Source organism: Aquarana catesbeiana, unplaced genomic scaffold (genome assembly GCF_042186555.1).
Source record: "Aquarana catesbeiana isolate 2022-GZ unplaced genomic scaffold, ASM4218655v1 unanchor233, whole genome shotgun sequence".
Taxonomy (NCBI): domain Eukaryota; kingdom Metazoa; phylum Chordata; class Amphibia; order Anura; family Ranidae; genus Aquarana; species Aquarana catesbeiana.
In genome coordinates this window covers 4,390,740-4,418,645 of record NW_027362661.1, presented here as the reverse complement: position 1 = coordinate 4,418,645, position 27,906 = coordinate 4,390,740, and the positions used below count along the sequence as shown (strand labels likewise).

General features: G+C 44.5%; 2 protein-coding genes across 2 annotated transcripts in view; both read left to right on the top strand.

Moving 5' to 3' along the window:
- The window catches only part of LOC141121849 (uncharacterized), a 380,396-nt gene that overhangs the window by 197,753 nt on the left and 154,737 nt on the right, over nt 1-27,906 (top strand). The gene's annotated exons all lie outside the window — the stretch shown is intronic.
- Nucleotides 1-27,906, top strand: part of LOC141121833 (uncharacterized) — a 115,292-nt gene that overhangs the window by 40,315 nt on the left and 47,071 nt on the right. Inside the window, exons 5-13 of the mRNA XM_073611549.1 lie at nt 15,465-15,578; nt 15,704-15,838; nt 15,927-16,118; nt 17,027-17,215; nt 17,302-17,425; nt 17,542-17,639; nt 17,729-17,867; nt 19,540-20,362; nt 23,151-23,214. Coding sequence (XP_073467650.1) covers nt 15,465-15,578; nt 15,704-15,838; nt 15,927-16,118; nt 17,027-17,215; nt 17,302-17,425; nt 17,542-17,639; nt 17,729-17,867; nt 19,540-20,362; nt 23,151-23,214 — 1,878 coding nt within the window. The remainder of the gene's footprint in view (nt 1-15,464; nt 15,579-15,703; nt 15,839-15,926; nt 16,119-17,026; nt 17,216-17,301; nt 17,426-17,541; nt 17,640-17,728; nt 17,868-19,539; nt 20,363-23,150; nt 23,215-27,906) is intronic.

The window sequence follows — 27,906 nt, the reverse complement described above, 5'->3', positions numbered from 1 at the left end:
TGTGAAAATACCTTCTAAGATCGTGGCCTCTGACTTGGCTGATATTTTACCAACTTTGATTCACCACGTGCAATCAAGTTTTATTAAAGCCTTGGAAAAGGGGGGGATTGGGACCTCTTTTGCTACACTTTGCTGCCCTGGCCGCATCAGTGTATGTCTCGCCCTTATTAAAGCCTTGGTCAATATACATAAGGTCCTCACAGTCTTGGAATGCTCCAAGTCCCATCCTTTGTGGGATTATGCGATCATTATTCTAAAATGCAGAGAAAGCTTTCGATAATGTCAGTCTGGAATGGCTCTCCCTTGTCCTAGACAAAATTGACTTCTCTGGTCCCTTCTTACATTTCCTTCATAGTATGTATGCTTCTGCAGTGGCTAGAGTGGTTGTGGCGGGCCTGATCTTCAATGATATCCGATTAGTTACAGGAACTAGACAAGGCTGTCCCTTATCATCCCTCTTGTTTAACTTAGCCCTGGAACCCTTGTCCAGATACGTGTTGGAAGTGGCTCCCTTGCATTGGTATTTTGGAGGTACGTACAGCTCTTTTTGCTGACGATGTCATCATATTCGCCTCAAATCCTTCTGTTGACATGGTCACCATAAAAAGTATTTTTGATGAACTCCATTTATGTTTCAGTCTTTGAATTAACTATGATAAAAGAGAGATTCTCTCCCCAGATACTCTTTCCTCCCGTCCTTGGTATCAAACATCCTCCTTTGCCATAGCAAAGAGCTATATTACGTATTTAGGTATAAAGCTAGGAAGACTGCCTGCCTCTATTTGCTCTTTGAATTTTCCACCCCTGCTTCAGAAGATTGTTTCAGATTTGGAGACTTGGATGGTGTGACGGACCCCCGTACTCAAGATGAGTCTGTCCGCCGTAAATGCTTCCTCTGTCCGGTACCACACAATCCAAAATCCCTCAGAGCACCCAGTCATTATCCGTAACTCAATGTAGGGTGAAAACAACAGACTGTTTATTGAAACACATATACAAACATATATATATATATATATATATATATATATATATATATATATATATATAATGTAATTACTGCTCTATCCTGAAACAATAAGTGACAACAAATAGATGATTAAATGCAAAAATGGTGAGTGTGGACCGCTGCGACTTCTCTGTGAGACACACACATCAGTAGACAATTTCCAAATATCAAGTCGTGCTGAAAATAAATAGTGACAAATATTGTACTAAAACCTTATTTCAATCAAACAATAAAGTGAAAAAATAATCACACAGTGTATAATTAATAGTCCGTTCAGATTGATAGTTGTTCTACACTGTGCAGATATCACACAAAACACACAGGAATGGTGATAAAAGAAAAAGGTCTGCCTTCCACCTCCACACAAACTGCAGCTTACCTGCTACAGTGGATCTCTTAATTATAGGAGATCATACACGCCTGTGACTTAATACCCAGCCCGGGCCTTTGGTTGTATACAGTAGGGATCCCAGCGTCTTCACAGGAGATTATGGCTCATACAGGAAGACTAAAGCAGATGCGTCCCAGAAAAGAATAATAAAAAGCTTCCATAGCATAAAACCATAAAGAATTTATTTCACAAGGAGTAATAAGAGGTATTGCACTTACATTTTATATAAAAGCATTGTATGCAGAGTAAAAAACCAAGCACGGCTCTCAGTAATAGCCCGCAGTTTGAGACTTCCGTGTATCGCGGTGATGTCAGCGCGTTGCTCCTCCCTACGCGTCTTGTCACACCTGACGTTGTCCGGGGGCACGGGCAGCGTGCTGATTCACCGCTTAATATATCCATCAATAGAAAACCACACCTCGTTTTGGGCTTTGAAGGACATCGATCCAAATCAACCATTTTAAAAGTGGGCTAATGCCCTTAATGAATAGGACAATTTTAAAAAAGCAAAACAAAACCAAAAAGTTATTAAAAAATTGTTGTGTGCCACCCACCCAAGTATATAGTACTTGGCTAGGCAAAAAATACTATCGGCTAATCCCGATATTCGCTAACAGTAACTTTAAAAAGAGAGCAGAAACAAATAACCATAAAGTTAGTGGTAAGCATTAGGGGGCAACATCAATAATTAAATGGCATTTCCCCACTAGAAAAAGTCACCATGAAAGGCGTCCATTGCAGAGTTAACCACCACACAAACAGATATACAACTCAGGGGCAATGCCCCTTCCCTTGGATTCAGGGTGGGGTAAACTGTCCAATCAGCAATAAGGAACACACAGGCATGGAAACATTTGAACAATAGAGCACCTTATCAGCAGGGAGGGCTGTTGAAAGGATTCCCCCCTCCCCTCTATGCCCTGCCCCCGGTTTACATGCCAGGAACACCAATACAAACATCCATCCCATAATACACTTCTCCTAGAGCAGACAGACACAACAGAACAATGGGACACAGCCACAACCCAAACGATCCCAACAAAGAGTCCAACAGAATGAGACAACACACAATATATACATATATACAACATACCCACTTTACTCCTGGGGAGATGTTGTTTATTCAAAATGACGAGTTTTGCCCACTTACTTTATCCAATTCAAACAACCCCCCTTTTATTAAAACACAAGGATGTTTATTTGTTGAATAGGGCCCTGTCCTCGTTCCTGTGGCAGAATAAAAATCCTTGCATAGCATTATCCAAACTTTATCTCCCTAGGAGTGAAGGTGGTGCAAACTTGCCTAATATTAGGGTGTATAATCTGGCCTGTCTACTACCTATAGGGTTAGATTGGGTTTCTTCCTCATCCGGCTACACAAATAGGTCACTGGAGTCAGAAATGGCACTTTCTTACTCCCTAGGAGTGCTACTGCATTGCAAACTACCTTCTGTATTTCAATACAATGCACTTCTAAGAGACACCGCTATAGCGTGGCGAGAAGGTCGAAAGAAACTGGGCCTTTTTCCCCTCATTTCAAGGTATTTGCCCATACAGGGTAACCCGATGTTCCCTGCAGGTATGCAACGTCCTTGACAACATGGAATCTTAGAGGATTAACATTGGTTTCTTCCTTATTTGATATGTGTAAGAGTCCAGGGCTTACTACGCATGCACCAATGGTGCGTTGCCGCAAGAGGAAATCAGTGCCAACTGAGCATGCACCAAAGACGCCTCAGTGTGCCAACCCGCACCTGCGCAGAAGACTTGAATGGAAATAGGCAGGAAGTGACCTCAACCTAATGGAAAAAGGCGGTAAAATGCTCAGGAGGCGCACAGGAATTGACCTCAAACTTCCCTATATAAGCCCAGCCCAGACACTGCCAAATTGCTGGATTATCTTCAGTCCCCCCTTGTTCCTGTGCTAGTGTGTGATCTGTCTGAACTTGTGACCTGGAAACCTATTTGACTACTCTTGATTGCTGCTTGCTATTGACCTTGGATTTGTACCCTGACCATTCTACTTCTTTGCCCTTTTTGTACTCAGATTGGAACCGACCCCAGCTTGGATCTCGACCATTCTTCTTCTGATTAACCCTTTTATACTTCGTTGCCAAACTGGACTTGACCTTGGCTCAGATCTTGTACTAAGGCTTGCACAGTGCTCCGCACCCCTGGCACCCGTGCCACTCGGTGTCCGCCAAGTCTCTGTCTCCATCTCCAGAGGCTTCAAGGACCCGAGGTGCAAGGGAGGCCTCCCCACTACTTCGGCCTCACATCAGGTACATGGCCCTCATGACAGATATGGACTCTGGCAACCCACACTCCTTCCAAGCTCTGGCAAAAGATTTAATTTGTCATTGGAAGACCGTTTTACCTCCACTCAAGCTTATTCCATCTTGGACATTTACTGTCCCCTCAACCTTAAAGCGTTTGTAAACCCTAAAAAAAAATTAGATACTTTAACATTAAAGCATGTTAAACAGCACAAGGCTTGTGCTGTGTCATTTGGCCCCCTGTATCACCTGAAATACCTGGCTGATCCTGCCTGGTTCTGCCCTCCCCCCTGTAAACTGACCACAGTTTATCATGGCTACTAAGCCCTGACACCGTGATCAGCTTATGTGCCACCTTCATCCACAGCTCTCCTTTCTGCTCTCCCCCATCCTCTCCCCTCCCTGCCTGTCATCTAGTAACAATGCCCCCCCTCCTGCTTCGGAAATTACAGTGTAAATGACATGCAATCCCCTTTGTTCAAAAGCATCCTATGCTGCCGTGTCTGTGCACTGTAAAAAATTTGCCCATTTCTACCTGAATTCACAGCGCTGCTGGGCACTCACATGACTCCTCGCTGCTCCTGTCCTCCCCGGCTGACGTCTTTGCTCTCTCCTCCTTTCCTCACCACTGACGTCAGCGGGGGATTCTCAGCCCCTCCCACTCTATCTGTTAGATTGGGAGAGGGATCAGTGAGGAGTCACGTGAGCGCTGAGTGGTGCTGTGAATTCAAGTAGAAATGGGCATATTTTTTACAAAGCACTTACACTGCAGCATAGGACTCCTTCTAACAGAGGGGATTGCATGTAATTTACTAAGTGGCTTCACAACCACCTTAAGTTTATGTCCCCTTTTGGTCGTTCATCGGCAGCTAACTCGAGCAAAGACTTTCCAGTTAAATTGCTCACAGATAAATTTCTGAGCGGGTACAATAGAACTTCTCATTTAATGCCCAATGAAGTCTGGCATAAGACTCAGCTTAAACTCATCCATAGAGTCTTTGTTCTATTTCTCGAATCAAAAATCCAACCCCCAATTTGCTCTTTGCCCACTCTGCGGCCAAGCAAGACCATTTAAGGTACCCATGATGGTGCTACATGGGTACCTTAAATATATAAAAAAAAAAAAATAAATAAAATAATAATATGGTGTATGGGCATCTTGATGGGATGCAATGTGCAGGGATGGGGACAATTGTGGGTGCTCACTCAGATTGAACTGGATGGACTGGTGTCTTTATTCAACCTTACTAACAATGTATGTATGTATGTAACCATACCTAGCACATCGTTTTTGGCTCTTCCCACATCTTTCAAACTTTTGGAACCAGGTGATTAGCTTCATCTACGGTGTCACCCAACGGCATATCCCGAATGATCCCCTTTTATTCCTTTTTGGGTACGATAGCTCTCATATGATAGCTCTCATACACACAAGCCGCCATCATCACAGCAGAGAATCGCTCGCTCACACTGGAACGCAATTTGCCTGCTAGTGGCACGAAGGGCCATTCTCAAAAAATTGACATCTTCATCCACCCCAACTTTATCGGATATTAACCACTTGACGACCGCCTCACGCCGATTTACGTCGGCAAGGTGGCACGGACAGGCAAAATCACGTACATATACGTGATTTGCCTTCCGCGGGTGGGGGGTCCGATCGGACCCCCCCCCCGGTGCCCGAGGCGGTCGTCTTTTGTCCCACGGCGATCGGAGATGAGGGGGAGGCCATCCGTTCGTGGCCCCCCCCTCGTGATCGCCGCCGGCCAATCACATCATTCCTTTGCTGCTGTATGCTAAACAGCAGCAAAGGAAATGATGTCATCTCTCCTCGGCTCGGTAATTTCCGTTTCGGCCCGAGGAGAGAAGACAGGTATGTGAGTGTAAAACACACTATACATACAGTAGAACATGCCAGGCACACAAAACACCCCGATCGCCCCCCGATCCCCCCCCAATCACCCCCCCCTGTCACAAACTGACACCAGCAGTTTTTTTGTTTTTTGTTTTTTTTTTTCTGATTACTGCATGGTGTCAGTTTGTGACAGTTACAGTGTTGGGACAGTTAGTATTACCCCCCTGTAGGTCTAGGATACCCCCCTAACCCCCCCTAATAAAGTTTTAACCCCTTGATCACCCCCTGTCACCAGTGTCGCTAAGCAATCATTTTTCTGATCGCTGTATTAGTGTCGCTGGTGACGCTAGTTAGGGACCTAAATATTTAGGTTCGCCGTCAGCGTTTTATAGCGACAGGGACCCCCATATACTACCGAATAAATGTTTTAACCCCTTGATGGCCCCCTAGTTAACCCTTTCACCACTGATCACCGTATAACTGTTACGGGTGACGCTGGTTAGTTAGTTTATTTTTTATAGTGTCAGGGCACCCGCCGTTTATTACCGAATAAAGGTTTAGCCCCCTGATCGCCCGGCGGTGATATGCGTCGCCCCAGGCAGCGTCAGATTAGCGCCAGTACCGCTAACACCCACGCACGCAGCATACGCCTCCCTTAGTGGTATAGTATCTGAACGCATCAATATCTGATCCGATCAGATCTATACTAGCATCCCCAGCAGTTTAGGGTTCCCAAAAACACAGTGTTAGCGGGATCAGCCCAGATACCTGCTAGCACCTGCGTTTTGCCCCTCCGCCCAGCCCACCCAAGTGCAGTATCGATCGATCACTGTCACTTACAAAACACTAAATGCATAACTGCAGCGTTCGCAGAGTCAGGCCTGATCCCTGCGATCGCTAACAGTTTTTTTGGTAGCATTTTGGTGAACTGGCAAGCACCAGCCCCAGGCAGCGTCAGGTTAGCGCCAGTAGCGCTAACACCCACGCACGCACCGTACACCTCCCTTAGTGGTATAGTATCTGATCGGAGAAATATCTGATCCGATCAGATCTATACTAGCGTCCCCAGCAGTTTAGGGTTCCCAAAAACGCAGTGTTAGCGGGATCAGCCCAGATACCTGCTAGCACCTGCGTTTTGCCCCTCCGCCCGGCCCAGCCCAGCCCACCCAAGTGCAGTATCGATCGATCACTGACACTTACAAAACACTAAACGCATAACTGCAGCGTTCGCAGAGTCAGGCCTGATCCCTGCGATCGCTAACAGTTTTTTTGGTAGTATTTTGGTGAACTGGCAAGCACCAGCCCCAAGCAGCGTCAGATTAGCGCCAGTACCGCTAACACCCACGCACGCACCGTACACCTCCCTTAGTGGTATAGTATCTGATCGGATCAATATCTGATCCGATCAGATCTATACTAGCGTCCCCAGCAGTTTAGGGTTCCCAAAAACGCAGTGTTAGAGGGATCAGCCCAGATACCTGCTAGCACCTGCATTTTGCCCCTCCGCCCGGCCCAGCCCACACAAGTGCAGTATCGATCGATCACTGTCACTTACAAAACACTTAACGCATAACTGCAGCATTCGCAGAGTCAGGCCTGATCCCTGCGATCGCTAACAGTTTTTTTGGTAGCTTTTTATTGAACTGGCAAGCGCCAGCGGCCTAGTACACCCCGGTCGTAGTCAAACCAGCACTGCAGTAACACTTGGTGACGTGGCGAGTCCCATAAGTGCAGTTCAAGCTGGTGAGGTGGCAAGCACAAGTAGTGTCCCGCTGCCACCAAGAAGACAAACACAGGCCCGTCGTGCCCATAGTGCCCTTCCTGCTGCATTCGCCAATCCTAATTGGGAACCCACCACTTCTGCAGCACCCGTACTTCCCCCATTCACATCCCCAACCAAATGCAGTCGGCTGCATGAGAGGCATTTTTATGTCCTCCCGAGTACCCCTACCCAACGAACCCCCAAAAAAGATGTCGTGTCTGCAGCAAGCGCGGATATAGGCGTGACACCCGCTATTATTGTCCCTCCTGTCCTGACAATCCTGGTCTTTGCAATGGTGAATGTTTTGAACGCTACCATTCATTAGTTGAGTATTAGCGTAGGATACAGCATTGCACAGACTAGGCACACTTTCACAGGGTCTCCCAAAATGCCATCGCATTTTGAGAGACCCGAACCTGGAACCGGTTACCGTTATAAAAGTTAGTTACAAAAAAAGTGTAAAAAAAAAAAAAATATATATAAAATAAAAAAAAATAGTTGTCGTTTTATTGTTCTCTCTCTCTCTATTCTCTCTCTCTTGTTCTGCTCTTTTTTACTGTATTCTATTCTGCAATGTTTTATTGTTATTATGTTTTATCATGTTTGCTTTTCAGGTATGCAATTTTTTATACTTTACCGTTTACTGTGCTTTATTGTTAACCATTTTTTTGTCTTCAGGTACGCCATTCACGACTTTGAATGGTTATACCAGAATGATGCCTACAGGTTTAGGTATCATCTTGGTATCATTCTTTTCAGCCAGCGGTCGGCTTTCATGTAAAAGCAATCCTAGTGGCTAATTAGCCTCTAGACTGCTTTTACAAGCCATGGGAGGGAATGCCCCCCCCCCCACCGTCTTCCGTGTTTTTCTCTGGCTCTCCTGTCTCAACAGGGAACCTGAGAATGCAGCCGGTGATTCAGCCAGCTGACCATAGAGCTGATCAGAGACCAGAGTGGCTCCAAACATCTCTATGGCCTAAGAAACCGGAAGCTACGAGCATTTTATGACTTAGATTTTGCCGGATGTAAATAGCGCCATTGGGAAATTGGGGAAGCATTTTATCACACCGATCTTGGTGTCATCAGATGCTTTGAGGGCAGAGGAGAGATCTAGGGTCTAATAGACCCCAATTTTTTCAAAAAAGAGTACCTGTCACTACCTATTGCTATCATAGGGGATATTTACATTCACCGAGATAACAATAAAAATAATTAAAAAAAAAAAAAATGAAAGGAACAGTTCAAAAATAAGATAAAAAAGCAAAAAAATAATAAAGAAAAAAAAAAAAAAAAAAAAAAGCACCCCTGTCGCCCCCTGCTCTCGCGCTAAGGCGAACGCAAGCGGCGGTCTGTCGTCAAACGTAAACAGCAATTGCACCATGCATGTGAGGTATCACCGCGAAGGTCAGATCGAGGGCAGTAATTTTTGCAGTAGACCTCCTCTGTAAATCTAAAGTGGTAACCTGTAAAGGCTTTTAAAGGCTTTTAAAAATGTATTTATTTTGTTGCCACTGCACGTTTGTGCGCAATTTTAAAGCATGTCATGTTTGGTATCCATGTACTCGGCCTAAGATCATCTTTTTTATTTCATCAAACATTTGGGCAATATAGTGTGTTTTAGTGCATTAAAATTTAAAAAAGTGTGTTTTTTCCCCAAAAAATGCGTTTGAAAAATCGCTGCGCAAATACTGTGTGAAAAAAAAAAATGAAACACCCACCATTTTAATTTGTAGGGCATTTGCTTTAAAAAAATATATAATGTTTGGGGGTTCAAAGTAATTTTTTTGCAAAAAAAAATAACTTTTTCATGTAAACAAAAAGTGTCAGAAAGGGCTTTGTCTTCAAGTGGTTAGAAGAGTTGGTGATGTGTGACATAAGCTTCTAAATGTTGTGCATAAAATGCCAGGACAGTTCAAAACCCCCCCAAATGACCCCATTTTGGAAAGTAGACACCCCAAGCTATTTGCTGAGAGGCATGTCGAGTCCATGGAATATTTTATATTGCGACACAAGTTGCGGGAAAGAGACAAATTTTTTTTTTTTTGCACAAAGTTGTCACTAAATGATATATTGCTCAAACATGCCATGGGAATATGTGAAATTACACCCCAAAATACATTCTGCTGCTTCTCCTGAGTACGGGGATACCACATGTGTGAGACTTTTTGGGAGCCTAGCCGCGTACGGGACCCCGAAAACCAAGCACCGCCTTCAGGCTTTCTAAGGGCGTGAATTTTTGATTTCACTCTTCACTGCCTATCACAGTTTCGGAGGCCATGGAATGCCCAGGTGGCACAAAACCCCCCCCAAATGACCCCATTTTGGAAAGTAGACACCCCAAGCTATTTGCTGAGAGGTATAGTGAGTATTTTGCAGACCTCACTTTTTGTCACAAAGTTTTGAAAATTGAAAAAAGAAAAAAAAAAAAGTTTTTTCTTGTCTTTCTTCATTTTCAAAAACAAATGAGAGCTGCAAAATACTCACCATGCCTCTCAGCAAATAGCTTGGGGTGTCTACTTTCCAAAATGGGGTCATTTGGGGGGGTTTTGTGCCACCTGGGCATTCCATGGCCTCCGAAACTGTGATAGGCAGTGAAGAGTGAAATCAAAAATTTACACCCTTAGAAATCCTGAAGGCGGTGATTGGTTTTCGGGGCCCCGTACGCGGCTAAGCTCCCAAAAAGTCTCACACATGTGGTATCCCCATACTCAGGAGAAGCAGCTGAATGTATTTTGGGGTGCAATTCCACATAGGCCCATGGCCTGTGTGAGCAATATATCATTTAGTGACAACTTTTTGTAAATATTTTTTTTTTTTTTTTTTGTCATTATTCAATCACTTGGGACAAAAAAAATAAATATTCAATGGGTTCAACATGCCTCTCAGCAATTTCCTTGGGGTGTCTACTTTCCAAAATGGGGTCATTTGGGGGGGTTTTGTACTGCCCTGCCATTTTAGCACCTCAAGAAATGACATAGGCAGTCATAAACTAAAAGCTGTGTAAATTACAGAAAATGTACCCTAGTTTGTAGACGCTATAACTTTTGCGCAAACCAATAAATATATGCTTATTGACATTTTTTTACCAAAGACATGTGGCCGAATACATTTTGGCCTAAATGTATGACTAAAATTGAGTTTATTGGATTTTTTTTATAACAAAAAGTAGAAAATATCATTTTTTTTCAAAATTTTCGGTCTTTTTCCGTTTATAGCGCAAAAAATAAAAACTGCAGAGGTGATCAAATACCATCAAAAGAAAGCTCTATTTGTGGGAAGAAAAGGACGCAAATTTCGTTTGGGTACAGCATTGCATGACCGCGCAATTAGCAGTTAAAGCGACGCAGTGCCAAATTGGAAAAAGACCTCTGGTCCTTAGGCAGCATAATGGTCCGGGGCTCAAGTGGTTAAGAAGGAATTAAAAACCTTGTTCTAGCATGAAAATCTTGACCTTGAAATGTGCCATAACACCTCCAATAAATGTTTTACTTCCAGATGGCAAGTATTTATCGATTCCACCTTTTCGGACTCGGAAGCGCTGGCTTTACTCACTTCATTTTGTTATGATAAAGATCAACCCCTGCAATGTTCTAAGAGTTATAGTAGCTAGATCTAGCTATATTCTCCATTGCCTCCCTTCTCAGCAGGTTTTAGTACTCCCTTTCTAATCCTGGTGTACAAGGGATACCATAGGCATGTATATGGTCTAGGATCTTTTATCCGATTTGTTTTAATCTGTAGTTTAGTAGTTTCTTAGTCTGCAGTCCAACCACTGGCCTTATCTTAGGGTGAGGAGAGGCACTGCTTTTAGGGCACCTTTCTGGACCCTACGCGAGGTCTATCACCCTTCCTCTGTTCTCATCCATCCACTTCTCCTTAATCTTAGCAACGTTTGATACCCGACTTTCCTATCGGTTTTTTCCCTAAATCAGTTGTGGTTTTAAAATATAGTCTTATTCCTACCCTCTGTCTGATGAGGTGTCTTGTCACCTCTGTCTTTTGTAATTTGCAAATTTCAATCAAATTTATAAAAAATAAAATGTATAGCAGAAACTAAGAAAAATGCATTTTTTTCAAAATGTTCAGTCTTTTTTCATTTGTAGATCAAAAAATAAACAAATATAAGAGGTTATACCGCGCTAAAGCGTGCAATAAACATATACAGCAGCAACAAAAACTATCAGATATCTCCACAGTGAAAAAAATGTATATGATTAAGTTGCGCTCATATACAACGTGAGTGATCACAAAAAATGATTAAATAAATAAAATGTAGTGAAATAAAGTGCAAGTGCAACACAAATATAAGTCTATAAGTAAAGACTCTGCATAAAAAGAAAAGAAAAAAACATATTTTTTTAGACGTGATTTCCCATTTTCAATGTGGATATTGAGGAGGACTTCCAGCCACTGTTGGAGAGCTCCAGTGACAAGGAGGACCCATAGACCCTGCAGAGGGCTAAGTCTGCTGGCGTATATGACCTTGCTCTTTAGGGGGTCCACCAGTAAAAGGTCTATAAGTAAAGACTCTGCATAAAAAGAAATGAAAAAAACATATTGAGTCCACACATAAAGGATTCCACAGTGCGAGAGGGGGCGATTCCAATGAGGTGATGAACTCCAGGTCACTTCCACCGTCACCAAGGAGATCGGGGTATCTTGAATAGAAAAAACCCACTCGTTACGTGGGGACTCTTACCGAAACTGGTGGACCCCCTAAATAGCAAGGTCATATACGCCAGCAGACTTAGCCCTCTGCAGGGTCTATAGGTCCTCCTTGTCACTGGAGCTCTCCGACAGTGGCTGGAAGTCCTCCTCAATTGTCTGTACAGAGGCACAGACAAACACACATGGACTTCTTCAGAATAACAAAAGTGATGGATGTTACAGTTGTCAATAATAATAAGTGATAGTAATACAAGATTAGCTGCTTTGTGATGGGGGGCAGGAGATTTCATGCTTAGAAAATACTATAGTGAGTGCGCCCCCCCCCCCCTTTTTTTTAGATGTGATATCCCATTTTCAAGTTGGATATTGAGGAGGACTTCCAGCCACTGTTGGAGAGCTCCAGTGACAAGGAGGACCTATAGACCCTGCAGAGGGCTAAGTCTGCTGGCGTATATGACCTTGCTCTTTAGGGGGTCCACCAGCTCCGGTAAGAGTCCCCACGTATCGAGTGGGCTTTTTCTATTCAAGATACCCCCATCTCCTTGGTGACGGTGGAAGTGACCTGGAGTTCATCACCTCCGTGGAATCACCCCCTCTCACACTGTGGAATCCTTTATGTGTGGACTCAATATGTTTTTTTCATTTTTTTTTATGGAATCTTTACTCATAGACTTATATTTGTGTTGCACTTGCACTTTATTTCACTATATTTCATTTATTTAATCATTTTTTGTGATCACTCACGCTGTATATGAGCGCAACTTATTTATATACAAAAAATAAACAACCCAGCGGTGATTAAATACCACCAAAAGAAAGCTCTATTTGTGTGAAAAAAAAATGATAAAACTGTTATGTGGGTACAGTGTTGCATGAAAGGGGGTTGCAAGTGCTCAGTATTGAGGTGGTTAAAGGAGTGGTTACTATGAGACAGTTCTTGGGGCTGCAGGTCCTCTAAACTCCACAAGGTGATGATCTCACTCATATCCAGACAGGACGTTTCTATGGAATACAGACAGGAAGTGATGTCAGGTACGTACAGGAAGTTCCATGTGACAGGAAATAGGAGACGTTTCTGGAATAAATAAGCAGCAGAGGAGGTAATAAGATCTTATTTTCTATTTACACCCAGTAACCCCCCGTCATGTCCGTCCTCTTCCTCCATAGTCACTGTGATGTCTTTTATCTCCAGCAGATGATGATACACACATATATAGTGTGGAAATGTAGAATAACCCCGTATATTACAATGAGGGAATTTATGGTCTGTACCACGAGGGGAGTTATTGATGTCAGTAAATGTCGGTTCCAGACATTGTATGTGGGGGGAATGAAATGATAATTAAAGGTTGGGATTAGGGAAGATTTCTGTAAGATTTTACACAGGAATGATCAGCGCCCCTCCAGAGACACTATGATGAGTCTCACAATAGGAGTCTGAAAGGGACTGGATTTTGGGTGGGATGAGATGGTGAACCCGGAGTGGGGGGGGGGGGGGGCAATTTTATCAAAAAGACGTCCAGATGGGAATCAAAATGTATTTTTCAGCTGAATACAATTGCTCGGGCTGAACTGAATATTGATATTGAGCTATTTGCTGTTGATTCGCCCTTTTTATGCATTTTTATATCATTTTACCAGTTATTAATGATTATAAATAAAGTTTTGTATGAATTTAGTGATATATGATGATATAAAAGATGTCATTTTGGGCTTTAAATGATTAAGCAATCTGGGTGGGGGTAGGAGCACATTTTAGGACCTCTTCACTTGGCAAAAGCCCTCCTTGACAAAGATTGGTGTTTTCCAATCCAAACATGTCGGCTGTTGCCAGGTTAGGAGAGGTGGCCTCTCTGTTTACATCTAAGCGTTATCCGGCCCGCCATACGCCGGAGTACTCTGGCAGTGGATTGGCTCTTTTGCCCCTTATGACGATATTCCCCATTTACTGCTATAGAGGCGTCTATTGCTTCACAGGCACCACAAACTCTGTGAGACTATATGGAGAACGATGGATGAAGGGCGCATGATCAATTGCTCACATCAAAAAGTGTAAAATGTATTCATATGAAAATAAAAGCAAATAAATAATACCAATACTACGTATCATGCAAACAGGTAACAAAATATGGGACTACAGGACCCAGCACACCTAGTCATCTACAGCCGGGGTATTTCTAAGTGCTGCCAGGTTACCCCAGGAGTTGTCTGAGACTTTGTTATCAGAAAGTTTTATTGGAACTATCGTGTTGTGGATTCAGATATTTTGCTCATAGTGCAAGCACTGCCCCAACATTTATTATTTGTAGATTAACCCCTTCAGGGGCAGAACATTTCCCCACTTATGGGGCCAGAACATTCTCTTCATTTTGGAGATAAATTCTAGTAATATGGTCCTCTAAACAAACAGCACTGACAATAAATAGACAAGACAATGACCATCCTGACCATACATGGCCTACAAAAGGCAATTATTACACTACACAGGCAGCCAATGAGCAATCATTACAATATGCAGCTAACACAATGATGGAGTGCAGGGGTCAGGAGAATGGAGCATAGAGCCCCTTACATTGATGGTTCAGAGAGAGGAAAACACTGGGGACTCGGAGCAGAGGAGTAACTAGAAACTTCAGAGTGCTTATGAAAAAAAACATGAAGGACCCCTCTGAACCACTGGTCCCATGGCCCTTTCCATCGATCCCGGGACCCTTCCCACTGATTCCGTGGAAGTTCCCAAGTGGTGACAAAGGGTGGAATGGGGTACAGGAATGGGGGGAAGGGTGTCTCAACTGGGCTGCCAGTCAGAGGGGGATATGGGCAGGGATGAGATGAGGAGCATGGATAGGAATGCATGGGGAAAATGAAGGAGCAATAATATGGGCAGCCCTGGAGGGGGCACCCAGGTGCTGGTGGACAGGAGAAGAAATGGGAGGGGCAGAAGGCTGAGCAAAAACTCCAGAGAGTAGCTTGCATAGGTAGGAGAGGAGTTTGCAGAGAGCTGATCCTACCCCCACAAATCTCAAGGGCCCCAAGGTTTTCCTCATCTGAAAGACTCCTGGACCCCTGAGGAGGAAGTGTAGCTGAACGACTTTGGGGGCCTCTTAGGAAGTAATAGGGCTGTACAACTCTGAGAGGTTAGTAGGGCAGAAGAGCTGTGGGTGTCTCAATGTTAGTCAGACTGCAAGGCTCTGAGGTAAGAGGGGACTTTAGGGTTCATATGGGTCTCTGATGGTCCTCCCACCTGCACTTACTTTTATGACCTTCTTAAAGAAATCCTGCCAGTAAGCGAAGGGCCTTCACCTCACCATCTCACTGATCAAGAAATATGTTGCAGGACACAAAATAGACGGGGACTTTTATAGTGCGGCATGAGGCAGTAGTCCTTAAATGTACAGCAACCCTCCTATTCCCCCCCCCCTCACATCCACATCCTATTATTGTGTGATCGATACCATCCAAATAATTCTTATTTTCATTTCTCAAAATTATCCGTCTTCAAGGAGACCTGTATAGATCAAATGACGGCACCAATGAGGATGGAGGAGGACCGGAGTCACATGACTGAGAAGATACTAAACCTCACCCTGGAGATCATCTACCTGCTGACCGGAGAGGTGAGGAGGATTCTGGGAGGTCACATGACATCACTCTTATCTCTATTAATAAAACACAGTCCTGATCGGAGAGGTGAGGAGGATTCTGGGATTCTAATGATATTCCTATTGGTTACTCAATACAGAGATTTCCTCTGGTGAAGTCAGGTGATCATGTGACCATCACAGTGCCTCCATGTGACTCCCTAAAATCTGAGAGACGCAACATGGAGAAGATTCTAGAAGTCACCAAGAAGATGATGGAGCTGCTGACAGGAGAGGTGAGGAGGATTCGGGGAATTCTGGGACATTATCCAGTAACAGACAAGGGATGTGTCTGGATGGTGACTGTATCATTGTGTGTGTCAGGTTCCTATAAGGTGTCAGGATGTCACTGTCTATTTCTCCATGGAGGAGTGGGAGTATTTAGAAGGACATGAGGATCTCATGATGGAGAATCAGCAGAATTTGAGTTTTGTGAATATTGAAAGGAAGGAATTTCCCCGGAATAAGACAATATTGAACCTCATCCTGGAGATCCTCAGCCTGCTGACTGGAGAGGTGAGTGTAATAAGGGGTTAAATCTGACTCCGCTGTACACTGGGATGTATTCAGAGTCACTTTAATGCCTCGTACACACGAGCGGAAATTCCGCCAGCAAAAGTCCGATGAGAGCTTTTGGTACGAAAATGCGACCATGTGTACGCTCCATCGGACTTATGCTGGCGGAATTCCAGCCAGCAAAAGATTGAGAGCATGTTCTCAATTTTTCGGTCGGAAAAAGTTCCGATCTGAAATTCCAATCGTCTGTACCAATTCCGACATGCACATTTCTTACGCATGCTCAGAAACAATTCGACGCATGCTCAGAAGCATTGAACTTTATTTTCTCGGCTCTTCATAGTGTTGTACGTCACTGCGTTCTTGACCGTTGAAAGTTCAGCGAACTTTTGAGTGACCGTGTGTATGCAAGCCAAACTTGAGCGGAATTCCGTCGGAAAAACCATCCAAGATTTTTTCCAACGGAAATTCCACTCGTGTGTACGCGGCATTAGTCTTCTGATGTTCTGCTAATCAGTGACGACATCCCCACAAGTAATGTGAATACATGAAGGGTACGTACTCTATAATATTTGGTTATAGCACAAGATTGAGCATTGGTTATAAAAAAGAACAATTTCACTTTTAGTTCAATCAGTGAGGCTCATGATTACCGGCATGCCACTAATTCTATGGGTAACATTTCCTGACGGGGTCAGTGAGCTTTACTAGTAAAACATTAGTGACTCTATTATATGACTTCTAGAAGGAGCTATAAATCTGTCCAGGTTGGACTCATATCATTGGATGGAGATGTCTGTCCTTTGCTGAATCAGGGACATTGTGGCCAATCCCTGGAGAATAAATATAGAGCTGACCATAGAGGTGAGGGATTATGGGAGAGTGATATTTATCTTTGTATAACACAGAACTGTACAGTAATAATGAAGAAATCTACTGACTATGACACAAGAAGATCTCATAATATGTCCACAAGATCCTCGAGAATCCAGAATTCCATCACCATCCCCCCACCTCCATCCCTGATCCCTACAAGACACAACACACAGAAGATTCTAGAAGTCACCAAGAAGATGATGGAGCTGCTGACAGGAGAGGTGAGCGGTGCTGGGAATTCTGGGACATTATCCAGTAACAGACAAGGGATGTGTCTGGATGGTGACTGTATCATTGTGTGTGTCAGGTTCCTATAAGGTGTCAGGATGTCACTGTCTATTTCTCCATGGAGGAGTGGGAGTATTTAGAAGGACACAAGGATCTCTACAAGGACGTCATGATGGACAATCAGCCGCCCCTCACATCACCGGGTAAGAGGAGACTTTATTGTAAAGGAGAGAGCAGTACGGAGGGTCCACCTAGATCCCCCATCATCTGATAAACACATAGAAACAATGTATTCAGTCAGTGTGTGTGTTTCCTACAGATGGATCCAGTAAAGGGAAACCACCAAAGAGATGTCCCCATCCTCTGTATTCCCGGGATTCCACACAGGAAGGTCACACCATCCCTCACCATCATCAGGTAGATGAGGAACAATCACTAATAGTATCATTAGGATCTGTACATTATCTGCATTGTTATAATTGATGTCATTTTAATTATATATTCAGAGTGGAAACCTGAGAGATTCTAAAGTTGCGGTTGAAGAAGAAGAAGAGAGGTATGTGAGGGATGATCAGCAGTCTATGGAGGAGGATGGAATAACGAGGACATTTATAGAGGAGGACACTCCTACAGAGATCAGCACAGGTGAGTCATTAACATTAAATACATTCCTCCACCCATACTGCTCACTGATTGGTCCTGAGTGGGGCGGGGACTGGGTGATATCAGCCTGTTGCCACTGATTGCTGAATACCAATAATATGAGTTGTAATGACCATTACACTGTATAACTTATATTGTACATTACTTACTCCTGACCCCTGCACTATATACTGTCTGGGACCAGAGCTATTCTATATTCCTGGCCCGGAGGGCATGGTCATTGTTTCGCACAATGGCCACCTTTTCACTCTCCTCTTCACTTATTCCTTTCCTACTTTATTTTATTTATTAAGCCTAAGTTTGTCACTTTTTGTATTTTTATGTTTGTACACGGTTTGTTGCACTGTGTGATGAGTAGGGTTGCGGGTCCTCGGGTCAGCCCTGAAAGTCTAGGGAAGGGGTGGACATGGCCTTTTGGATTAGTTCGCCCTCTCTCATGGGGTCTCCCTTCAGGGGAGCCTCACCTAGTACTTGGGTGGGTCTGTTTCGGCAGGCCCTCCAGAGATCGGGGGCAGTCAGGTTTAGGCCAGATGGACCAATTGTAAAGTACCCTTGTCCCCGTCTGGAGCCTATTGCCCCGGGGGATTCAGGGAAAGGCACTCTTGTGTACCCATTTGCTCTTTTTTGTGTTTCACTCTTTATGTGTGTGCACATTTTTTGGCACTGGGTGAAGTTTTTTGGGTGTGTTATGCACGCCATAGGCTTTCAAAAAAAAAAAGAACATCCGGCACGGAACCTAGCCTGCCACAGAGGCTGGAGAAACCCTGGCGGGATTCCGGTTCAATTCCTTACAACAGAACAAATGCGAGGTGAAATATAGCGATTATCCACTATATCACTTTGCATACCGTCACAATACCCTATAATAGCATGGTGGTTCGTCCATGGTAGTGGAGTGTTGTCAAGTACTTTGATGTCCATATTCTGTTTGAAGATGAGATCTAAAGTGTGTCCTGACCCATGGGTGGGAGAATTTATCAGTTGTGGAAGGCCAAGTTCTTCCATTTGGTTGACGCAGGCGGTTGCGATGGAGTCTTGGGCAGAATTTGCCCACAGGTTAAATATCCTATATAATAAGTTGTAGATTACATAGGCCTTACTTCTTTTGCACCTATTTTCTACCAGCTGGACATTTTATATCTGATGATTTGATTGGAGCACAGACTTTTACATGTTGATAATAATGTGATAAAATCCTCAAACTTTGGAACCTTAAAAAGAAAGTGATAATAAGGGAGGCGGCAATAACCCAATGATGGTGGACTTCAGGATCAGTCCAACCTTCATCTTGGTTGTTCTCCCCCCATCCTCACTCTCTGACCTCTGACTAAATCATGGACTAAATAAGGAAGTGCAGAACTTCTTGTGTTGGGAAGATGGCAATGAGTGATAGAGGGGGTGGGGACACTCATCCTCTAATCCTCTCATCACTGTCACTCCTATAAAAGACAGTTCTAATTGTTTCCTCACTCTCTGACTAAGGTCCATGAATAAAGAAATGAACTGGTAGGAGATCAGAGGTCCCATTTACTAGTTACCTTGAGGGGGGAATTGTAAGATCCTCAGAGACAAAGCTGCCTGATGTGGGCAAAGTCCCGATTTAGGGGAACCAATCTGTTCATGTCTAGTAATAATCTTTTTATTCCTATTTTAGTAGATGGACGGGAGATGAGGAAAACCTCAGAGGATTGTCTCACTTTGTCTCCAGACTGTAAAGTCGAAGATGAGGACATCACACAATATAGTCCAGTAGAAAACCCGACTACCTCAAATGTCCATCCGGTACCACACAGTGTAGATGGACCAACGTATTCCTCTTATCCTGAGGAACCTCAGACTGTGAGGGACGGTGCCATCCTTCCAACAGATAAGAACTTTTCCTGTCCTGAGTGTGGGAAGTGTTTCCATTCTGAATCCAAATTTAATGTGCATAAAAGATCTCACACTGGTGAGAAGCCGTATTCCTGTCCTGAGTGCGGGAAATATTTCTGTTTTAAATCCACTCTTAATGCGCATAAAAGATCTCACACAGGAGAGAGGCCATATTCCTGTCCTGAATGTGGAAAATGTTTTTCATATAAGGCCGGTCTTCAAGCACATAAGAGGTGTCACACAGGAGAGAAGCCATATTCCTGTTCTGTGTGTGGAAAATGTTTTTCATATAAGGTAAATCTTCAAGCACATCAGAGGTCTCACACAGGGGAGAAGCCATATTCCTGTTCTGAGTGTGGGAAATGTTTTTCAGTGAAGTCCAATCTTTACACACATCATAGATTGCACACAGGGGAGAAAATGTATTCCTGTCCTGAGTGTGGGAAATGTTTTTCAGATAAGTCCAATCTGTACACACATCAGAGATCTCACACGGGAGAGAAACCATATTCCTGTCCAGAGTGTGGGAAATGTTTTTCACAGAAGTCCAATCTTTACAAACATCAGAGATTGCACACAGGGAAGGAGGCACTTTCCTGTCCCGAGTGAAGGAATTGTAACTCACTGAAGTTCTGTCTTCCAGTACACCAGGTATCCCACACAACTCTTGGGGTGTATTAGTGCCTTGAGTGTGGGAAATGTCTTCTATATGAATGTTGCTGGACATCACAGCTCTCATGTGGGGAAGAAGCACACCCTGATATACACCATGACTGATTCATCATGTAAGATGACAACCGAGATACTTACCCTAGAGTGGGATCACTGCTTGCAGGACTGTTTGCCAAAGAACTGGTCAGCAGCCAACAATAGGTCTAACCTATAATGGCGTATAAATGTAGACAAAACTGGACCACGTAACTGCCTTGCATATCTGTTCTGGAGATGCACCAGCCCAAGATGCCACCACTGATCTTGTTTAATATGCTGCTTTTCCTTCCAGAGCTCCCTTGCCTATCGCCCCATAAGCTTGGTAATGAACTGGGGGGGGACCCATGCCTATTTTTATCTATATTACAGGGATCTGACAATTTATTACAGCCGCGAGCAGTTTTTAATGACTTTTTTCTTTAGATATGTCATTTTGCTGTGGTATTGTTCTAAACACGGGGGAAATGCGCTACTTTACAGGCATACTAAGGGGACCCCCCAGGCACAATATTTAAAGGAATATTTAAAGGAATATTTCATTTTTATGGTTTCACGTTAAGCATTTTTAAAATCACTGCTCCTGAAGAAACGGCCGTTTTTAAACTTTTTTTTTTGCATTGATACATGTCCCCTGGGGCAGGGCCCGGGTCCCCATGCTGTTTTTTTCAATGATTTTTATCTATATTGCTGGGATCCGACAATACATTACAGCCGTGAGCAGTTTTAAATGAGATTTTTTCCTTTAGAAACGTCATTTTGCTGTGGTATTGTTCTAAACACGGGAAAGATGCTCTACTTTACAGGCATACTAAGGACACCCCAAGGCACGATATTTAAAGTAATATTTCATTTTTATTGTTTCACTTTAAGCATTATTAAAATCACAGCTCCTGAAGAAACGGCCGTTTTAAAAACTTTTTTTTTTGCATTGATACATGTCCCCTGGGGCAGGACCCAGGTCCCCAAACACTTTTTATGGCAATAACTTGCATATAAGCCTTTAAAAATAGCACTTTTGATTATTCATGTTCGTGTCCCATAGACATATTACGCTTGTTCGTACTAATTTTTTGCCTGTTCGCATGTTCTGGTACTCGGTTTTTAGTTGGCGCTAAGTAACATCACAATTAGTGCCATCCAGTGCCCAAATGCAACATTTTCTATTTTAAAGTGGTAGTAAGTTCTGTACTACCACTTGTACCTAGAGGTAAGTCTATAATAATGACTACCCCTAGGTACTGTGAATAATTCCTGAACTTGCACAGTATAGGAGATAATCAGAGCGCATGCAGCCGGTGACATCATCGACTTACAGTGCCAGACCTTCAGAGCCCGTGCCGGAAACGGCGGCTCCCGCGCACATGCATGGGAGTGACATCATCGTGGCTCCAGCCAATCACATAGCCGGAGCTCACGAACTTAGAAGACAGACGGGGAAGAGATCAGCCCTCTCAGCAGTCACTTTACAGCATGGCAGAGGGATTTATTCCAAGGTGAATATTTCATAATGTGCTAGTATGCGATGCACCTCCCCCATACATTATGCCAGTGATGGGCACTGATGGGTGGCAGTGATGGGCAGCACTGCCAGGTGGCACTGATTGGCACTACAGGTGGGCATTGATAGGTGGCACTTGTTGGCATTGATAGGTGGCACTGTGGGCACTGTTAGGTGGCACTGATGAGGCAGATGTGCCTCTTCCACTTGGGGACCGATGTCCCTGGCATCCGAGCCGGTGATCGGCTTTTTTTTCTACTCGCGCTGTCAGCGTGATTAAAAAAAAAAAAAACGATTACCGATCCTTTGTTTAAATCATGTGATCAGCTGTCATTGGCTGACAGCTGATCACATGGTAAGGGGCTGGGACCGCCCCCTTACACGGATCGGTGATCAGCCGAATCTCGGTGATCACAGTGCGCCCGGCGCGCACACAGGGGTGGCCGTGATATGACGGCCTCCCGGGAATGCAGGTCCGTGCTGTGGCCGTCGTCCGGCCATAGCGCGGATAGCAGGTGGTTAATAGCCCCATGACTTTCATTCTTTACCCCTATTCACACAAAAGGAATGTACATGCACTTTCACCGGATGAATTGCGATACATTTCTTTTTTTTTTTTTTTTTTTTTTTTTTTTTTATGAACAGACCCCTAAATATCAGAAGACGTTTACATAAAGATGGGAAGTATGTAGCAGATAAATGAATAGACCTCCTATCAATGTTATTACCAGGCTGCAGCTAGGGGGAGCTCTAATGTTTAGAGTGTGACCATAGCAGAGTGATCCCATCTAGATCACATTAACCCTTTCACTGCCAGAGCTGATTTTGTATTATTTTTGCACACATAGTAAAATGCAGATTTTGGGCCTGAAGATTAGATAAAACCCCCAAACATATATTTTCTGAAAGCAGAGGCCATGGAGAATAAAATGGTGGTAATTATTAAGGTGTTCCTCGTACACAAATGTCACCTTCATATCCGGGTTTATTTTCTACTTTTCCCATTTTCTATGGTGTGATCTTTTCTACAATACTTTGTTAAAATATTGTAAACACGTTGTGTATTGTATTGTGCACAAATGAATAATGACTCCACCTCCACATTCCAGACAAGTCATTTTCCTAACCAATTGGTTTTCTTCCTTTACTATTTACTGATTCTATGATTGCAATCTTGTTAAAAGTACATCTATAATACAAAATGTATTGAACGAAATGATGACAAACTTCAGTATCCAGAAACGGCTGGTAGGTGACACTTCAATATAAAGACCAATGAAGTGACAAGGAGCCCCTAGAAACCTTTGGAGGAACCTTGGCTGAGAAAGACTGGACTAGGCAGTCATATATTAATATCCTCCTTGCAGGGTTCCTAACCCTCGGTGAATTAGTTTTACTGACAAAACATGAATATTTACTGGCTGATGACATTTTTTTTTTACTGACATCCTGAAAAATGACAGAACTGCTATTAAAATCTAAGACAATCGATATTTAATCTGTATAAACACAATATGTGATCACAGAACAATTCATCTGCCCAGTTTCCATCTAAAACGTGAATACATGGTGACCAAATCTCATCCTCCCAGAATACAGATAAAAAGTTCTGCTCGGCGTGCCATGGAGAGCAATGGGCATGACCAGATTGCATCCAACAGTAGAGGGGCCCTAAAAGATGATGATTTAATATACTGCCCCCTGACCACCTACCTCTAAATGAACATAGCAGCTTCTCAGGTGAGTACACATTGCTGTGACCTCCATGCTTAGCTTCACAGTATGGCAATTTTACCTCCACATGCCAAGTCTCACAGGTGGCACCGCCTGTCATACCTGTCCATTGAAGTCAATGGGGCTGGAGCCACAACCAAACATTGGGCTTATTGTGACACAATGTAAAATTCTCATTCAAATGGAGGAAAAAAACAAACATTCCTGAGCCAGCAGTATCACCTGCTGAATGTCAGAACACTGCCTCTGAAAAGAGGGGAGGAAGGGACTGCAGAACATGTGAAAGAAGCCTTTGTGGTGACAGGTCCACTTTAAAGCGGAGTTCCACCCAAAAATGGAACTCCCGCTTTCAGTAAAAGTGACCCCCTGACATGCCACATTTGGCATGTCATTTATTTGGGGGGGGGGGGGGAGCAGATACCCTCTTTTAGGAGCACCCAGCTCCCACTTCCTCTCAGGGGTCCACGGCACTGGAAGGAAGTTCACCTCTCCCCCCTGCCTCTGTGCAATCTTCTGGGACACGTCACAGGTCCCAGAAGATTGCTCAGCCAATCGCAGTACATGCCCGGCTGTGAAGACACAGCCCACAGTCAGACTACCAGCGCCACGGAGAGGGGGAGAGGAGTGGGGCTTTGTTCGCCCGCATTGCTGGACCATGGGACAGGTGAGTGTCCGATTATTAAAAGTCAGCAGCTCCATTTTTTGTAGCTGCTGACTTTTATATGGGTGGAACTACGCTTTAAGTTACAAAGGACTTGTTCTGACTCTCATACACTCCATTTATTGTATGCACATAGAGCTTGGTGTGAGATGGCATACCAGTGATGGTCAACTGAGGAGAAACCAAGGACCTCAACTGTCACCCCGACACACCAAACGATTTTGCTTATTTTTTACTGCAACACATAGTGCAGAAAATGGTCAGAGACTACAGGCATACCACAGGAGACAGTCAGAGACTGCAGACATTGTACAGGAGATGGTCAGAGACTGCAGACATAGTACAGAAGATGGGCAGAGATTGCAGACATAGTACAGGAGTCTTCAGACATAGTACAATGAACATAGTTACCAACGTTTTAGGAAAATTTCCAAGGACACCATTTCTGCTGTGCATCCAGCAAACCATTGAAGGCAGAGAATGTACTTTAATTAGGGGTGGAGCATTAATTTAAAATAAGAATTGTTCTGCAAGAGACATATAATTAAGCCAAAGCCATATTTTAAAGGAGAAGTGTAGGAATAAAGAAAAGGAGCCTAGAGGGGATGGGGAGGGGAAGGAACCTAGAGAGGGTGGGAAGAGAAAGGAACCTAGAGAAGATGGAGAGGGAAAGGAGCCTAGAGAGGATGGGAGAGAAGGAGCCTAGAGAGGATGAGAAGGTGAAGGAGCCTTGAGAGAATGGGGAAGGAGCCTACAGAGGATAGGGAGGGGAGGGAGCCGAGAGAGGATGGGGAGGAGAAGAAAGCTAGAGGGGATGGGGAGGGGAAGGAGCCGACAGGGAGAATGGGGAGGGGAAGGAGCCTAGAGAGAATGGGGAGGGGAAGGAGCCTAGAGAGAATGGGGAGGGGAAGGAGCCTAGAGAGGATGGGGAGGGGAAGGAGCCTAGAGAGGATGGGGAGGGGGAAGGAGCCTAGAGAGGATGGGGAGGGGGAAGGAGCCTAGAGAGGATGGGGAGGGGGAAGGAGCCTAGAGAGGATGGGGAGGGGGAAGGAGCCTAGAGAGGATGGGGAGGGGGAAGGAGGCTATAGAGAACAGGGAGGGGGAAGGAGGCTATAGAGAACAGGGAGGGGAAGGAGCCTAGAGAGGACGGGGAGGGGAAGGAGCCTAGAGAGGACGGGGAGGGGAAGGAGCCTAGAGAGGACGGGGAGGGGAAGGAGCCTAGAGAGGACGGGGAGGGGAAGGAGCCTTGAGAGAATGAGGAAGGGAAGCAGCCTAAAGAGGATAAGGAGGGGAAAGAACCTAAAGAGAATGGGGAGGGGATAGAGCCTAGACAGGATAGGGAGGGGAAGGAGCTTGAAAAGATGGAGAGTTTAAAGTGGATGTAAACCCAATGTCATCCTTTCTAAACTACTGCCATATGGGTTATCTATAAGGATATACATGCCTCCTGCATGTATCTTTACCTGTCAAATGTCTCCGCTCTCTCTGTTACGAGACCTGAAAAACTGCAGATTCTGTAGGTGGGTCTGTTGTCTGGAGCTCGGTGGGTGGAGTCGTGATGTCAGTAGAGTCCCCGCCCACCTCTACACTCCCCTTATCAATATGCCTTTTCTCCTGTTTATTTCTTACACTGAACTTCTGCTATGATCTCTAACATCCAGTGAAAAGACAGGAAAGTAACCACATGACTTCAGCATGCCAAATCATGCTGATGTGTGGAACAGCCAATCCTTGCAGAGCCGCTGAAGAAAGGAGTGCGGGAGGGAATTAAAAAATAATGCATGTCTTAGGCTAGTGCAGGAGATATGTAAATCACCTGTCACTCACACCAAGGGGGAGGATTTGACAAAGTTTTTTTCTGTTTGTCAAGATTTATCTCACTGAACAATAAAAGAGGATTGCTCAGAGCTGGATTAACTCTTTGTGGCAAGACTGGGCTCAAATAATAGGAAATCTACATTATGACATCAAAAAAAAAAAAATTGGGGGGTGTACATCCACTTTAACTACTTGCTTACTGGGCACCTAAACCCCCCTCCTGTCCAGACCAATTTTCAGCTTTTAGCGCTGTCGCACTTTGAATGACAATTGCGCGGTCATACAACACTTTAATCAAATTAAATTTTTATCTTTTTTTTCCCACAAATAGAGCTTTCTTTGGTGGTATTTGATCACCTCTGCGGTTTTTATTTTTTGTCCAAAATTTTTTAAAAACCGAATGAAAAAAAATGTATATCTTTTTTATATTTTGTTATAAAATTTTGCAAACAGGTAATTTTTCTCCTTCATTGATGTACGCCGACGAGGCGGCATTAATGGGCACCGATAGGTGGCAGTGATGGGCACTGATGGGTGGCAATAATGGGCACTGATGGGTGGCAATAATGGGCACTAATTGTTTACACTGATGGCAGCACTGCTAGGTGGCACCACTGGTGGGCATTGATAGATGGCACTGCTGGGCATTGATAGGTGGCACTGGCAGGTACAGATGAGGCAGATGTGCCTCCTTCCTCTTCAGGACCGATGTCCCTTTAACATAAGCCGCTGTCAGCGTGGGGAGAAAAAAAAAAACGATTACCGAGCTTTTGTTTACATCATGTGATCAGCTGTCATTGGCTGACTGCTGATCACATGGTAAGGGGCCGGGATTGGCCCCTTACTCGGATCTGTGATCACCCGAGTCTCCTTGACTTGGTGATCACAGCGCTCGCACCGCGCTCCCTGCAGGGTGCGCGTGCACAGGGGAAGATTTTCTATGACGGCCTCCCAGAAATTGAGGCCCGCGCTGTGGCTGTCATTCAAGTGGTTAAGGAACCTAAAAGGAGGATGGGGAGGGGAAGGAGCTTGAAAAGGATGGGAAGTGGAAGGAACCTAGAGGCTGAGGAGTGGAAGGAGCCTAGAGAGGACAAGGAGGGGGAAGAAGCATTGAGAGAATGGGGGAGGAGCAGGGGGAGGAGCCTAGAGAGGAGGAGGGGAAGGAGCCAAAAGGATAGGGTGAAGAAGGAGCCAAGAGAGGTTAGGAAAGGGGAAGGAGCCTTGAGATAATGGAAAAGGGAAGGCGCCTACAAAGGATGAGGGGAAAAAATATAAAGAGGATGGGGAGGGGAAGAAGCCTACAGAGGATGAGGAGAGGAAGGAACCTAAAGAGGAGAAGAGGGAAATGAGCAGGGAGGATGGAAAGGGAAGGAGCCTAGAGCGGAGGAGAAGGGGAAGAAGCCCATAGGATGGGGAGGAGATGGAGCCTAGAGAGGATGGGGATGGGAAGGAGCCTTGAGAGAATGGGGAGGGGAAGGAGCCTTGAGAGAATGGGGAATGGAAAGGAGCCTTAAGATAATGGGGAAGGGAAGTAGCCTACAGAGGGTGAGGGGGAAAGAATCTATAGAGGGGGAAAGAACCTAAAGAGGATGGGGAGGAGCCTTGGGGGAATGGGGAAGGGAAGGAGCCTACAGAGAATGAGGAGGGGAAGGAGCTTGAAATAGGATGAGGAGGGAAAGGAGCCTTAAGAGGATGGGAGAGAAGGGGCCTAGAGAGGATGGGGAGGG